General features: G+C 31.9%; 2 protein-coding genes across 3 annotated transcripts in view; one reads left to right on the top strand and one right to left on the bottom strand.

The window, feature by feature from the left end:
• Positions 1-3,223, top strand: part of LOC129230637 (CD151 antigen-like) — a 59,230-nt gene extending 56,007 nt beyond the window's left edge. Inside the window, exon 8 of the mRNA XM_054865051.1 lies at positions 2,932-3,223. Within this exon, the coding sequence (XP_054721026.1) occupies positions 2,932-2,976 (45 nt within the window). The 3' untranslated portion in view covers positions 2,977-3,223. The remainder of the gene's footprint in view (positions 1-2,931) is intronic.
• A 1,415-nt stretch (positions 3,224-4,638) lies between these two features.
• Positions 4,639-16,557, bottom strand: part of LOC129230638 (CD9 antigen-like) — a 100,094-nt gene continuing 88,175 nt past the window's right edge. For both annotated transcript variants that reach the window (XM_054865053.1, XM_054865052.1), the window contains exon 7: positions 4,639-6,401. In XM_054865053.1, coding sequence (XP_054721028.1) covers positions 6,342-6,401 — 60 coding nt within the window. In that variant the 3' untranslated portion in view covers positions 4,639-6,341. The remainder of the gene's footprint in view (positions 6,402-16,557) is intronic.

Genomic DNA, 16,557 nt, shown 5'->3' on the forward strand with positions numbered 1-16,557 from the left:
TCTTGCCGGCCCTACCCAAAAACCTTTTGCTGTATTTTTCCCAACCCCATAAGTTTCAAATGATTTTTTCATTAAAAAAAAGAATAGAACAAGTTTTTTTCGAAAACTACATGTCTTTAAAAAAAATTTTTAAAAATCCCCGTTTTGTAATCCGAACAACTTTTCTGTTGCTGGCGATTTTAGTTTTGTTTAAAGCCATGTTTTTTACTTTTTTTTAAATTTTTAATGTGTTGGCTGCTGTCCGTTTTTGGATTGAGCTTAAAACGGATAATGATATCAAGAAAGCAATATAAGGGTCTCCCTGTAAGTGGGGTATGGAATATCCCCAAGCCTGGACTCCAAATTTTCGGGGGTCCAGGAGCTTCTCCCCCGGAGAAAATTTTGAAAAATAGGTATGAAAATTCTGCATTTAGAAGCCTTATAAGGAGTTCCTTTTTCAAATTAAGATAATTAAACTTTTTTGTGTAGATAAATCAATGACAGCAGTTGACAGACAAAAAGACTAAGGAAGGAGAAAATATAATGCATTGTTACTTGGTTACATTGGCTTTCGGTACGATTAATTTTTGATTAACCCTCCAATTCACAATAGATACAACACTGAATTAAATATAAAATGATCAATACTAAAAATGCTTTAAAAGAAATGGTGTACAGATTTCGAAAATGGGAAACGCGCCACATTCTCCCGCTTGTCCCCTGACATTGAGTTTTCCCTGACCCCGGGGAAAACATGTGCTCCATTTTACAGTTCTCTACCAGAAAAAGACTTTCTAAAAAATTCATGTCAAAGCTATGTTTTCTCTTTTTGCATCCACTTGCAAATGTGACCAGACATTTTTAAAATTATGTTGAATCTAAATATAGATTTTCTTTATCGGACGAATAGTTAAAATCTCTCTTAATTATCGGAAGTACGAATTTTGTCTCTGAATGAACTGACATTTTTAGCGGTAAACAAATGCAATCTTCTAATTAATTGTTTAACTTTTTAAATGTTTTTAAACGTTTTACACGTGCTGTGTTCTTATTTATTTCCAAATGTTTAATCGTCATTAATTAAATTTAAAAAAAGTTATTAGAGATTTATTGGCACATAAAATGTAATTTAATTTAGCCAGTAGTAAATTTGTATAAGGAAATACAACTTAGAAGTAAGTCCAGAAATTTTCAAAAACCACCACTGAGCGCTTAATTAAAAAAAAAATATATTCGCTATGTATGGGTGGAGGTGGGGGGATCAGTGGTAAATAGATCATCTGAGCTAAAATATTGTTGGACTGGCCCGCCTCGCCTCCAAAAATTTGCAATGTGGCCCGCGAGTGAAAAAGATTGGAGACCCCTTATTAAACAACCTTTTCTTTCCTTTTTTTTTAAAGTTTGAATAGCTAAAATTTTTAGGACCCTAAATCCCTTAAATTTCTTAAGTTATCTTAAAATTGACTTCATTTTGCAAAAAAAAAAAAAAAATATCTAGAGAAAACCCAATTTTCCGTTCTCCAAACATTGCCTAAAATTGTAATTTTTAGGTCAGTTTTGAAACTTTTCTTTTTCTCCTTCCACTGAGAAAGATCAACTAAAATTGCGTTTTTAAGACTTCAATTGAGAGAAATTTTTGGAAAGCAATCCAACGAAAAAATAAGATTTTTACTTTACCTGAGCATTTAGAAAAGCTAGATCTAAATAAAAAGAGAAAGATAGAGATAAATTTAAACGGATTAAAGTGCAGGAAGTAAATTTTTTTCAGGAATTTTTTCTCATGGCGCGGGGCCCTCAGAAGTGCGGGGCCCGTAGCATTTGCTACTTCTGCTCTATGGTTAATCCGGCCCTGCTAACATCCCAATTATTTTGTAATACGATATGCAGTGTACAGTGTTGTCAACTTACTTCATAAATTGAAAAACAGAAAACCGATCGAACTTTATCAGTACAGTGCAGCCGCCCGGATCTACGTACCTGCAAACCCAACAGTGTACTTAAGGGGGGGGGGCACAGCACTGAGGGGTTCATGGCCCATGGGGCCCTTAGTACCAATTACCTTTACTGCCAATAAGCACCAAAGAGAGCAAGCACCAGTAAGTACCAATAAGAAACCGAATAAATAAATAAAAACTAAATTAAAAGAACCTATACTCAAATTTCAAAATATTTTCATTATGTTTTGGTAAACATTTAAGGAAAAATAGAAACTCAACACATTGCATAAAAGCAGCAGCTTTTTCTTTTTTTTCCCTCCTTTTATAGAAATAACTTACTAGGAGCCTCTAAAAAATGAATTTCAAGTAAAATTTTTAACTATATAAAGAAAAAATGTTTTGTGTACAAAAGGCATTACGAATCCTCAAACTTTGAAAACATTATAATGAGAGTCACGCCAGTTCTAGAAATTTGAAAGGTGAAAGCAAAAATTTAACTTGATCAAACGATGGAGGTTCATGCATTGTACCTAAGTGTCTGTGTATCAGTGTGACTCTGATTTCTGGATGAACATTGAATGTATAAACTCATTTAACTACCTAAAAGCTCTTAAACAGATAAATTAAACGAGAGAAAAAGAATTTTAAGAAAAAATAGGATATTAAAGTAGTTAAAAAAACTCATTTAAAAATTCGTATTTTGGGATATGCAGGGAGAGGGGGGTAGGGGAGCAGTACAATGGGTAGATAGGGGCCCAGCAATATTTATAGATCTGGGCCTGAGTGCAACATTATGCTTTCTTCAGTTACATTTATTTTGAAGTCAAATATACGTAAAACTAAAAATGTGAAGTGGTGCAATTTATCTCACATGATTCAAAGTTACCCAAAATGTAAGCATAAACTGATTAAAATACTTTAAAAATCTATTCAGCAAGTGTGGGTCAAGTGAAAGCACTTATATTAAAATATATATATATATAATACTTAAATTTCAATATTTGTTTCTATTTAGATATTTGGAATGGTTTTCGCTATGTGCCTTTGCAAAGAAGTATGAAGATGAGAGATGCATGATCCATATTGTTAGAAAGCATTTTTAGTAAGCTCAATTCATCGCACTTTGTATTTCATTCACTTTCATAGATGTGATATTGTAAAATCTTTTTTAAACTTTTTATGTGAGACTGATGAGAATTGTGGTGGCATGATGTATTATAATAAGACAATCTTGCACTATTAAATGTCACCACAAGTTCCAGTGTATTTTCATGCACAAAAGAAGCAAAAAACTGTTATGATTTTCAAAGGTTTTGTTTTTTTTAAATCAACATATTGTTTTTACATTATAAAGTAAAGTACTAGTTACATTTAAATGCAAGTGATAGCAAAATTAAAAAAATTGTCTATATTCGCTAAATTTAGAAACTAAAACAAGATGAAAATCTTTTAAATCTGAAATCAAGCATTTTTGGACTTTATTTTAAAAATTTATCATTTTGATTACTTTGTTCAGAATGCGATTTTCTTTTTCTTTTTAAAAATATACAGGCCTGCCATGAAAAAAATACACAATGAGTAGTAGTTGAACTTGATGTATTTTTGAGAGATTATTTCGGAAAAAATAACGAAACAATTCCATCACGTCACATTTTTACTAAAAATTCAATTTTCTGATGGTTTTTGTGTACATTCGCAACGTTTTTCCTTTATCTTTGGTCTTGAATATCTTCGCTCTTTTACGTTGGTGATACCTGCATCCTACAAAAAAAAAAAAAAAAAAGAGAGAGAGAGAGACATTGTGCCCCCCCCCCCCCCCCCCCCCCCCACCCACCAACAATCTTTAACCTTAGCATAATGCAGGTCCTTACCTTAGCACTCATGCAAAACTTTGCTCTTGTTCTCGACAAAATCAAGTTTGCTGATCACAGTTAGAATTTGAAGGTTGTCAGCATGGCGTACACAAGGTACCCATGCTTCATTTGTGAATGAGTTGGCAGCAGATAATGCTCAATATTAGGTCCAAAAAGAATGGCTTAGTTAACAAAATCTGGAACCAGGCACCAAGAATGTGATTCGAAAAAGCTTAGTTGAGCCAGAAAAAGTATTGTTACTACCACTACATATAAAACTAGGCTTAATGAAGCAATCTGTCAAGAATGCACTAAAAGATGACTGCCTCAAATACCCATGGCCCTGTGGAAGAAGTATGCTAGCTTATCTAAAGTCAAGTTGATAGAGGAAATTTTTGTTGGTTCATTTATCCACAAGCTTATGAGGGACAAAGCATTTGAAACTACCATGACAGTAAAAGAGATATACGTTTGTTTTGCCTTCAAAGATGTCGCTCCATAAATTTCTTGGTAATTGCAGGGATCCTGACTTAGAATGAATTATAATGCACATGCTGGGCAAATCTCAAGCGTTGGATTAATTCATTAGAACTCCATTAGAGTATATTTTCTTCGTGTAGACATTTTCCCTGAAAAATTAGGATCCGTGGATGAGGAAAAAAGTGAGATTCTACCAAGATATTAAAGATATGGAGCGCAAATATCGAGGAAGATGAGACAAACTGGATGTTAGTAAGACAGGACCCTGGGATTAAACATGAAAGAACGACCAAAAAAAAAGTAGCTGAAAAAAAGTTTCTATTTAGACATCTAAATCACATTTTCAATTCAATATCTCTGTTTTGCATTGTAAAGAAGAAAAAGACTCATACCATACATTATTTTATTTATAAAAGAAAATAAAATGAATATACAACAGAACTTCAACATATGCTGCACTTGATGAATAATTTTAGCATGACGTTTCAACATGAACACATATAGCTGACAATATTATTTCTTTTCAGTACTGAGTTTCAGAAATTTCCCACAGAAACTAATCGAAAAGTCATGAATCATTGGTAACTTTCTATATCATAATTACATAATAAATTCAAATTTAATATATATTTTTTGTATTTTTGTAAATATTTAAGATTTTTACTTAAGTATTTTTAAACTCAACATAATGTATTTAAAAAGGATACTTTTTGAAACCTTAAAAATTGTACAAATTATTGGGTTAATATGTATATATATTTATAATGAAAAGAAAAAAAAAGTTTCACAAGCCATAATAAACCTATTTCAGACTCCTTAACAAGTAGAAATTTTACAATGGGATGCAGTAAATTGACTTTGGATAAGTTTTCTTTTCCCGGGTATTTAATGACTGAAATTCAGTAACACAGAAGCAAAAAAAAAAAAAGCTAGCACACAGCAAGAAGCATTGACGCAAAATTTGAATTGACATAAGGCACGTCTCACATATGTGAATTTTTTGTTGACATGGAAATAGAATAAAAATCAAAATGAGATCTTGAATAATTCAATCACGATAATTTAGTTTCTGCTTCACGAGAACTAAAAATGCATAGAAAACTGTGAGGCGATGGTTTTACTGGGCTCCAACAAATTTGTTCCCTATTTTGAGATTCTCCACAAATTGCTCTTTTAAAAATATTGATGATGTCATGAATTACTATGCCTGGGGGGAAAATGCATATAATATGAAAATATTCTCTTTTGTTTTTTCATATTTTACAATTACTTAGTGTTATTATTTGAACTGAATGAATTATTTCAAGAAAAAAAATATGAGATTCATTTTTCTATCTTTTTTCGTACCTTTTTTGTTAAATTTGGTTCTTTTACCTCAATTATTAACTTGGGACATATACATTCCAGACTTAATTTATACCGATTTTCCAACTGCAACTAATGTTTTAAAATATTACCATATTAACATTTCTACAACAATTCAACTGAAAACCTTTTTGCTGATTTACGCATAGAAATGCAATCTTTCTTGGATTTTCAAATTTCCAAGAGAATCGGTCACAAATGCAATACAGCAATAAATTTCCTTTTATATTTCGTGTACATTATTTGCTGTTATATTTTCTCGAATAAACTCTTTTCATTGCTTAACATTTATGAAAATAAGAGATTTGGTTCTTACATTTGAAGAATATATATATTTGGTCACCTTGAAGATTTTTCTTGAAATGAAGATCTGTATAGAATTAACTGCCATAATAAACAAATAACTAAATAGGCTTAACATTCACTAAGCTAAAAAAAATAAACCATTTAAGTAAACATTAAAATACAATTAAAAGCTAAAAAAATCAGTCTTCTGCAGAAGTCTTAAAATTTGTCACAGAAAAAATTGTTACTTCACAGAAAATAGCAGTCTTACACAGAATAAAATGTATTTGAGGTTTAAAAGCAAGCATTCTATTAATGCATACATGAGAAAGAACATTTGGTTAGAATCCTCTTGGCTCAATCAACCCTGAATGGAAAGTACTGAAAATTTGATTTGTATTCAAAATATTTACACTCCACAGTTTGTGCTTTTTCCCACACGTTAGTAGTCCCTTCCAGATACAGCGCAGCACAACACCAATGAGAACACAAATCCAAATATCTAAAAAGATGTGAAAGAGAAATAAGCAAGTTTGCAATAATTAAAACATAGAAATTATAAAAGTTTAAAACTTTGTTCTTTATTACACAGGGTTAGCATAAAAGAATATCGCCGTTTTAAAATTTATATTTCAAAAACTATTACACCATCGGTTCTCAACCGGTGGTTCGAAAACCCCTGGGGGGTTCACGAAAGATATAAAGGGGGTTCATGGAAAAAATGTTGTAATGGCGGAATTCAATATCGGATCTAGGGGGGGGGGGAGGAAGCCGGCAGATGGCAACTTTCTGGAAGCGATAAATCCACCCTATTTCTGTGTTTTTTTTCTTTCCAACTAGGAAAACTGGAAAGAATATGGGTAAGAGCGGAAGTTTTAAGATTTTGCCCCAGTTTTGAAAAACTGTACATCCGGTACTGGCAGAATTTTAACGTGCTTAATTGAGATGTACTCTTCGTTTCGAATAGTTTTTTTGTTCATTATTTACTTGTTTGCGTCTTTCACATTCGATGTACTCTTTGAATGAAAATATTAGCATAATGGCTGACATATCGCACATTTAAAGAATTGTGTCATTACAAGGAGAATTGTACTTTGTAGCAACGTTAGTACTATGTTTTGCAATTATGTTTTAGTTCTTGTTATGAACGATTGAGCAACATCAAACTTTGAAAATCCCTCAAAATTTATTGTGTATTCTTGTATGAGTGGTTGACTGTTTTTTTTTTTTTTTTGCTTGTTACATTATGACTTGCTAGCAAACGGTTCATGAACTTCTCTCGAATTTTGAAAGGGGTTCACAAGGGGGGAAAAGGTTGGGAACCGCTGTAGTAAGTACACTTACCACTATAAGTATTACATAAAAATAAAGATAACCTGTGAAAGTTTTTTTTTAAGGTACGTAACTACTTAAACATGCACATTCCGCACTACTGCAGTCAGTTCTTACATGTGTATTAACTACTGTATTAGGATTGGCAACAATGTTAAAACCAAGACCTCTGGAGGGCGTTTTACCCTTCGCTGCGCCTCTGACATTCGGCATCGCTGGATTGGCCGTGTTGATAATGATCTACCCTTTATGCGTTGGCCAGCCATATCCCCAAACCTAACCCTGTGTGATTTTTTTAATGAGTTTTCTTCAAAGACTGTTTATACACCACCATTGTCTACAACTTTGCAAGAGCTGAAATATTGCATATGTGTAGCATTATGAAAAATTGACAGTGAAATATTCCAAAATGTATGTTGTAGATGTGTGTCGCGTTGCAAAAGACGCACACAACGAACATTTGTGAGCAAAAAAAAAAAAAAACTTTCAGTTTATCTTCATTTTTATGTATCATTTATAGTGCTAAGTGTAATAGTTTATGAAATATAAATTTTTAAGACTGGGATGTTCTTTTATGCTAACCCTGTACTTCAATTTTGTTATGAGAAGTTCCCAACACTTTTTTAAGTGTTTATTTGAATTAAATGGAGAGAGTTCTTGCGTTGATAATGTGTGCATAATATGAATTAGTTTTGACAATAAAAAATGTCTATATACTGTTTGTAAAAGAGATAAAAACTGATGTTAAGTCACATACCACAAGAAAGTGAAAAAAATTTAACATTGAAAAAAAGCTCTGAAAAAATATTACAGTAGAACTCCAAATATCTGATCTGCAATGTTTGAAATTGCTTTCAGAATTTCAGAGAAAAAAATTATAGCGAATCTCAGTGCGTTTTGGCTTTATAATGATTCTGTCTATGTATGCTATTATACGTACTTCCCTCTATAAAGCTAGTCAAACAGATTACTTTGATTAAAATATATTTAGCAAGCAATGGCTTTCATTTACAGAACAAAATATTATACATTAGTACATACTGTACTTGTGTATTATTGTGTATATATTAGTACAGTGCTTGTAAGTTCATTCAGCATGGAAAGTGTTGCATTTCTACTTGAAAAAAATTTCTTAATAAATATCTCATTTTCAACATAATTGAATAAATGAACCTCTTGTCAGAAAATCCAACTATTCAAATAATTTTTATCCTGCAAATAAGGTTGCGTCCAAATTTATTTGGATTATTGGAGTTTTACTGTAGTTCATTGAAATAGGGGAAAAACACACACACAATAAAAATGAACAATTATCAGCAAGAAAATTGCAAGAATAGACAAGTATCTTTTTTTTTCTTTTTAGGAAGATATATTTCAAATCAGAAGCTGTAACGAGCAAGGGAGTAGACAGCTTTAAGAGGGACATTTATCTTTACTGGGGATGAATAAATTGACTAGCAACAGCTTAGCTGTTGCTGGTCCTCCCTTTTGTATGATACTTTAACCATTTTAATTAATTACACAAGTGTAAAAATTTTATTTGTAATTATAAGTTTGTATCAAGGAGGAAAAGGGTCTATTTAACCCATTCATGACATAAAGCTGGAAGCAATTTGAACCTTCCCTTGCAGCTTTTTTCACTAATATGCAAACTACAAAGCAAACATCAGTTTCAGGGGCTTCAAGTACTTCAATGCAAAAGATGCAAGCTTTGCTTTGAAGTAGAGAGAGGAAGCAAAACTATGTATTAGGCAGTGAGAAGCAAAGGGACGTAAGTGGCAAAATTTAAAATTTGGAGATAACCAGTACAAATGGTAGGTGAACTCTTCTCTGTCTTGGAGCAAGAGACAAAATAATATAAAAATTTGTCATTGAACTTTCATTTATGTGTTAATTTCCATGTTTCCAAAAATGATCTGATAGGAAACGCTGATGTACCTGTTTCAAGCATAAACATTGAAAAGTTTATTTTAAATAATGTGGAAAAAGAATAAGTATCATTACTTTTGAACAGTTTAAAAAAAGGGGGGTTATACAAATTGTATTTTGCTTTTTAATTTTTAATGAGCATTGTTAAGATAGTTTTAAATCTAGGCGTGCTGCTTTAAGTTTTCTTAATACAGTCAAACCTCGCTATAACGAACCCTCAAGTGACCGACTTGAGAGATCACTATAGCAGAGGGTTCGCTACATCCGATTTTTCAATTAATGAAAACAAAGCCTGAATTTACCAAGATACTTCCATAATGAACATCTTAATAGCACATAATTGCTATAAGTAATTTGGGTGCTTCAGTGTAATGTTTTAATTATTGTTGCACTCAATAAGTTAATTATAAAAATTTACTTTTAAAAAAACTATATGTAGCATGGGAGAAGAATGTTACTTTCGGTAGTAAGCTATTGGATTTTATATGCATTTCGAGAGGGTTTTTTTCAGTCAACTATTGCAAACAAATCCACAACGTGTTGATCTATAGTTTCAGTTGCAAAAAAAAAAAAAAAAGACTTTGGAGCTGAAATTGAAGCCACAGGACTAATATACAGTCGGACCTCCATATATCAAAGTAGCAAATTGCCAGAAAAAAGTTCGATTTATAGAAATTTCGATACATAGAAACACTTATTTTATCATAAAAATCCCTTAAAATATTAAAATTACAGTTTATTTTCGTGCATGAAACCCAATTTCTAATTTATATGAGCATCGGATTAAATGAAGGTTAATAATTAAATTAACAGAAATTACATTTTTGCGCCTTATACACATTTACTCTTCGACAATTCAACTTGATCCACAACATTAAGGGATTTTCGTTTTGACAATATAATCGAGAGAAAAATAGAAAATCAATACTTAACTTGAATGATTTTTACTGAAGCTACAAAGACTAGGAATGATAATTAAGAGACAAAAGGGATAACTTGAAACTGATTTTACAGCGTCACTGGTTACAACTAAGATTTAAAATAAACTTGAGGGAACTTAAGAACTCCAGAACGAAACAACGACCTATCTACACACCCCTCAATCCAGATTCGTTATGAGTTTCATAGCAACCTTTAGTGAACATAATTTTCTCTCCTAACCTTCATTTTTCATGAGACAAACAGTCTAATAGGGAAAAAAAAAATCTACGAATGTCTCAAAAAACATTTCGATATATAGAGATTTTTTTCGATATATAGAAACAAGTTTTCTATGTAATGAACATAGAAATTTGCTGGGATTTCGATATGTAGAAAATTTCGATATGTGGAAGTTCGATATATGGAGGTTCCACTGTATCTTCTGTTTCTTCATCAGTATCAGAAAATATGTCCTCTTGAAAGGTTTTTGAATTCATCTGAAAATACTGAAGCTCATAAACCCGAAAAGCTCCTTGTACATGTTCAAAGTCAAAAATTCTGTCAAATAAATTTTTTTTAAAGTAAATCCACTTTTTAGAGACCAGGCTTGTTTACAAATGATAGGGATCTGTTTCTCACTCTTTTCTCCAAATGCTGAAAAACTAGAAAATTCTGGATCGCTATAGTCGATTGATTCTCTATCATTTGAAGATTGTTACAAGCGCCTGAAATTGCATTAATGACATAGGAGTTCAGTTAGAACCATTTAAAAGATTCGCTACAAACGGGGGGGGGGGGTGCTATATCCCGGGTTCGCTATAGCAGGGTTCGACTGTAATATGTTGCTTTGTAACATGTTAAACTAGAAAATACTGACAGATCATTTATGACATCCAGAGACTGCAGTTTCGTCCTTGTTATGAAACAGGTCAGTCTGGAACTGATAATAATCAAGCGGGAGCCAGATGTTTTCTCGTTGACGCTGAGTTTACAAACTGGTAGTTAGAATTAATTTAGCACACCGGCGAGAAACCGTAAGTAATAGTGTGGTTTAGCTCAAAAGGTAGGTAAAAGCTTAGATAATAAGCAGTAAGTTACCGCCCTTTTTTACCTTCATTTTGGAGTTGAACAGCACCATTGCTCGCAGACACATTGGTGTGCAAAATTAGTTTCAAAGAAAGAACATCTGGCTCCAGCTCGGTTATTGACTATCCCAGACTAATGAGTCCATAACAAATAAAAGAGTAGTCTCTGGGTGTCATATCTGGACTGTTGATATATTGTACAGTCGAACCTCCATATATCAAAATTTTCTATGTAGCAAAATCCCAGCAAATTTCTATGTTCATTACATAGAAAAATTGTTTCTATATATCAAAAAAATCTCTATTATATATCGAACTTTTTTTCGAGACATTCGTACATTTTGTTTCCTCTTTAGACTGTTTGTCTCATGAAAAATAAAGGTTAGGGGAGAAAATAATGTTCACTCAAGTTTGCTATGAAATTCATAAGGAATCTGGAGTTGAGGGATGTGTAGATTAGGGTGGTCCAAAAAAGGCCCTTTTAAAAAAATTCCTGATTTTTATTGGTCCTACCCCCTCATTTATTTCCATCTGAATAAAAAATAATTATTGTGAAGTTTGAGTTCATAATTTTAATATTTAGAGGTAGCTCAACAGCCTCAAAGTTTCGCATTTTACCATTTTATGCCGTAAATGCAAATTGAAATAAAATTGATGCTAGGAAAAGTATATAAATTATTTAATTAAAAATGCCAGCATTTTTTAAGTTAAAAATAGTTACATAATAATATTTCAACAGTTATGTATATGGCTTTCCTTAGTACACATTACAAACTCTGCTTTTTACATCCAGGATAAGCTCGTCAATGTTCTGTGACAACTTGCAACAAAAATTGGAATTGTTCTTCATTGTGTGTCATTGTTGCATTAAACTCTTTTATAAGGGCTATACCCCTTTCAGCATTATCATTAACCACTGAAATTTCTTAAATAATCCTTTATACTTTCTTAAAATCCTCCTGAAGCTCCCAGATTTCTGGATCTACAATGAAGGTATCAGGTAAACCCATGCTTTGGAAAAATGAAATTGACCCCTTTGTCACAAGTTTTTCAAATTTCATATCCAGAAAATGTTTTAGCAAAATCTTAGGGCACTCCACCACATTATTTTTCTCGTTTACTTCATTCATTGCCTTCACCATCTGTCTTTTAATGCTGTGTGGCACTTGATTGGCAAAAAGGGCTAATGCCACGATCTCTTCTGACAAATACCACAGGTGATTGGCAAATTTCTGCGTTGCAGTTTTGCTTATGTCTTCATCAATAATTTTATACTTCAATAAAGATTTCATTAAAATCGTTATACGGTGCATTTTGTGGCATAGAAGCAGTCATCCAAGCCTTTAAATACACAAGTACAACAAATATGCATATTTTTTGTAATCCCTTTTCTTCTATTGACGTGATGGTAAATTGACAGCTAAACATCCATATTTTGAAACAATACAAAATTTTGGACATCCATCCAGCATGATGCATAGCCCCAGGTGCTACAAATTTGATACCATGTGGAGGAGCTTTACCAAGAAATATTAATTATAATTCAAGACATTCTTGATAATCATCTCTCGCTTGCGTGTCATGTAGTAATCTATCAGCAAATACTATTGTATCATTCTTTACATCTGTCACTTGTGCTAAAATGTCCTTATTGTTGATGCCTAAGATGCATTTGTCTTTGTCTATGAATTCCCAGTAGGCCTGGAATCGTTTAAAAAGAGGTGTGTCTGGTGCGGAAGAAAAACCCAAACATTTATTAAACACCGCAACAATAATTAATTCCATAATGTGATGTCGACATTGAAAATATAGTAACCTTTTCTTTAGTTTTTGCTCTAGTAAAACATAGGTATCCTTGCTTTCCCCGGCATTGACATTCATTGTGTCATAGCATATTGCAGAAACTTTGTCAGTTAGGCCCCAGTCCTGCAAAGCTCACCTTCTTTGTTTTTGTGTCATTGTACTTCTGTTTTTTTTTCAATAACTTCCATTGTTAATAAAGTATTTCTAACTTGGGCTGACAGTTTTGGGGTCTTTGTACGGGTATTCTGGCTTTCTGCCAAAATTTTGTTATTTCTTCTATTGTATTTTTTGAAGATTCTCTTACGATTTTCTTTAATTCAATACAGTTATGAAGAAACATACCCAATGCCATTCAAATTGAAGCTAGTTTATTACCTATCAGCTCACTTATGGTTGAACTAAGAAGATAAACCTCTGATTTTGATCTAATTGATGTATTTGCCATGCTCAGTTATTTTAAAGTAAAGAGACATATGCATTTCAAAAATAAGTGCAAACTGCCATTCCAACAGTGGAGAAACCAAAACAATTAAGAATACATACGTGAGCAACGACAAGTTGAAAATTTATTCGATCACGACTGTTAAAGGAATAGATTTTATGTATTTACTTGTATTTACAAAAGTATTTTCATAATGGCTATTGTTAAGTCTCTATATAAAATAGCAATTTTATAAAGCAATTGTATTTTACCTTAGTGAGGTCAATGGTCGTGTGTCACATGCGATCTATTCAGCAATGACGAAAACTTTATCTGCAATGAGCTACCTCTAAATATTATCGAAATGTTTTCAAATTTTGTCTGATTTATTTTTTAATACATTGAAACAAAATGGGAGGGTAGGACTCAAAAATTTTTCACCTTCGAAATTTTGGAACACCCTAGTGTAGATAGGTCGTTGTTTCGTTCTAGAATTCTTAAATTCCCTCAAGTTCATTTCAGATATCTTAGTTGTAACCAGTAACATTGTAAAATCAGTTTCAAGTCATCCCTTTTGTCTGTTAATTATCGTTCCTAGTCGTTTTAGCTGCAGTAAAAATTATTCAAGTTAAGTAGATTAATTTTTTACTTTTCTCTCGATTTGTCAAAATGAAAATCCCCTAATGTTGCGGATCAAGTTGAATTGCCGAAGAATGAAGAAGCATGATGGTGCAAATATGTAATTTATGTTATTTTTTTAATTATTAACTTTCCTTTAATCCAATGCTCGTATAAATTAGAAATTAGGTTTCATATACGAAAATTAGCTTTAATTTTAATGTTTTAAGGAGATTTTTAGGATAAAATAAGATCGTTTCTGTATTTTGAAATTTCTATATGTCTAATTTTTTTCCGGCAATTTGCTACTTTGATATATGGAGGTCCGACTGTATTTAGTTCTGTTTTAGCCCTGACTTACAGGTGGCAACTTACTGCTTTTAACAAAATCATAATTCATCACCAATGTAGACAATATTAACTGAATTTTTACTGCGTTGAATATTAGGAGGTATCTATTAATATTTAAAATGTCAATAAGAAAAACTATCATTTTATAGTAACAAGAATAATTTTTGACTTACAACAAAATATTACAATATGAGTATCAATTTTTTTAAAATTGCCTGTATTACCAAATGTTTTAATCTTCGGTGGTATTTTTTCCCTGCTTGGAATAAATTACATGGGTCATTCTTCAAAAAGTAACTTTTCTGTCACACGCCTTTTACAGTAAAAACTTTAAGGAACGTTTCATCTAAACAATGATTTTTAATTTCATCAAAAATATATCTATTTAAACCTGCCAACAATTTTTTTAATAATAATTTTTATTTTAGAATATTTTTGGTTCACAACATGTGAATTCTCACCTCCGTGGAATGTCACACACCTTGTGTGACTGTTTATGTTGCTTAATAACTTGTTCAATTAAAAGTATATACTGATTTATTGATTAGTCATTTCACAAGTGTCTCAAATACTAATTATTTAAGTATATTTATTTTTTTAACATTGTGTTTTAGTAGGACAAGAAGTCATGTCACACAATTAATTCTCACCTCTGTTACCTAAACACAAAATGCCATTCCTCATTAACATGTGGCAGTAATGACATCAAATTTTATTTTCCATGATACAAGGGAGCCCCCTTGTTTATTTTCAGCCATAGTTGAAGTTGTGAGATTTTCGTCGAAACACAAAAAGATAGATTTTGCTTTCAAAACTTAGTATGGTTATTCTGACTTCTCACCTTCGTGAACTTAAATTTCAGGAATGTAAGTTAATGTAACAAAATAAGTGAACATGTTTTCATATGCTTAACATGTGCACATTGTAGCAACGAAAATAAAAATTCCTGAAAAATTTATCTATTAGGCATATATTAACGGAAAATTCCTCACCTACTTAACAGATCTCATCAATGTCATTTTTTCTGAGGTGAAAATAAATTATGGAGGGGAAATACATCAATAATAGGCATTCTACCAAAATTATAAATTGCCAGAATATCCTCAAATTTACTAAATACTATTTTTTAACATACATTTTAAACTACTAATTAAGCCTTACTTTAATTAAGAGAGCTTAACACTATATTCTCACTAATCATTAAAATAGCTGATTGTTTGCACAATTTACAAAATTATTACTTTGATGTTAAATTGGCCTCGATTTTTAAATATTAAAAGTTTTTCTTCTTTTTTTATTTCCTTGAACAAGGCATTTTTTAATTTTTCTTATTCATGAGTAAAATAATTGGAAATTAGCTGGGCCATTGTTTATGGTTACTTCTAGTAGGTAACACTTTCTTGTAAGAATGAAAAAAAAAGAAAAGAAAAGGTTTCGAAATTGAAAAATATTCGCTTTCAAAAGTTACGTCTTCTGGAGAATGACCCACATATGGTACTACATAGTTAAAATGATGCCAGATAGGTGGAGCTAAAAGTAGAGTAAATATTTCACGATTTCACTTTGCCCCACTATTCCACTTAGCCCCATGTACTCCTATCTCTTACCCCATCCCAAGACAGAGGGGAGGTTCACCTACTATCAAAGACGGATCCAGAAATTTTTCAAGGGGGGGGGGGGCGATTGATTCTTATTACTTACTTTTTACGATGCATACTGATTTAAAAATATTGATCACAATGATTTTGAACTTTAATTCCAAAACAGTTCCGGGATAGGGTCATAAACCCAAACCTCCCTTCTCCCAACATCAATGAAACTCGTCTAAATTTGCGTTTTTTGAGCTTCATTTTCTAAAAATTACTAGGCGATCGCCCCACTTGTATACACCCCTGCCTACCGTTTCTACTGGATATCTCTAAATTTTTAATTTTGCCACTTATATCCCTTTGATTCTCACTGCATAATTTGTGTTTTAGTATACCAGATGCATTTTAGTATGAGTAGCAGCCCTTGTTTTAAAAAAAAATTGGGCACGACTAGACTAGGTCATTAGCCTTAAATTTAGAATATATTTTCAATTAAATGAATTTTGAGAAATTATATTTTTCTGCACTATACTCAATATTTAGCCTAAGACATTGGATGAATATTCAAATTTTGCCACAAAAAAGTGGCCAAATTTTGATACCTAGTAA

The sequence above is a fragment of the Uloborus diversus genome, chromosome 9 (assembly GCF_026930045.1).
Source record: "Uloborus diversus isolate 005 chromosome 9, Udiv.v.3.1, whole genome shotgun sequence".
Lineage (NCBI taxonomy): Eukaryota > Metazoa > Arthropoda > Arachnida > Araneae > Uloboridae > Uloborus > Uloborus diversus.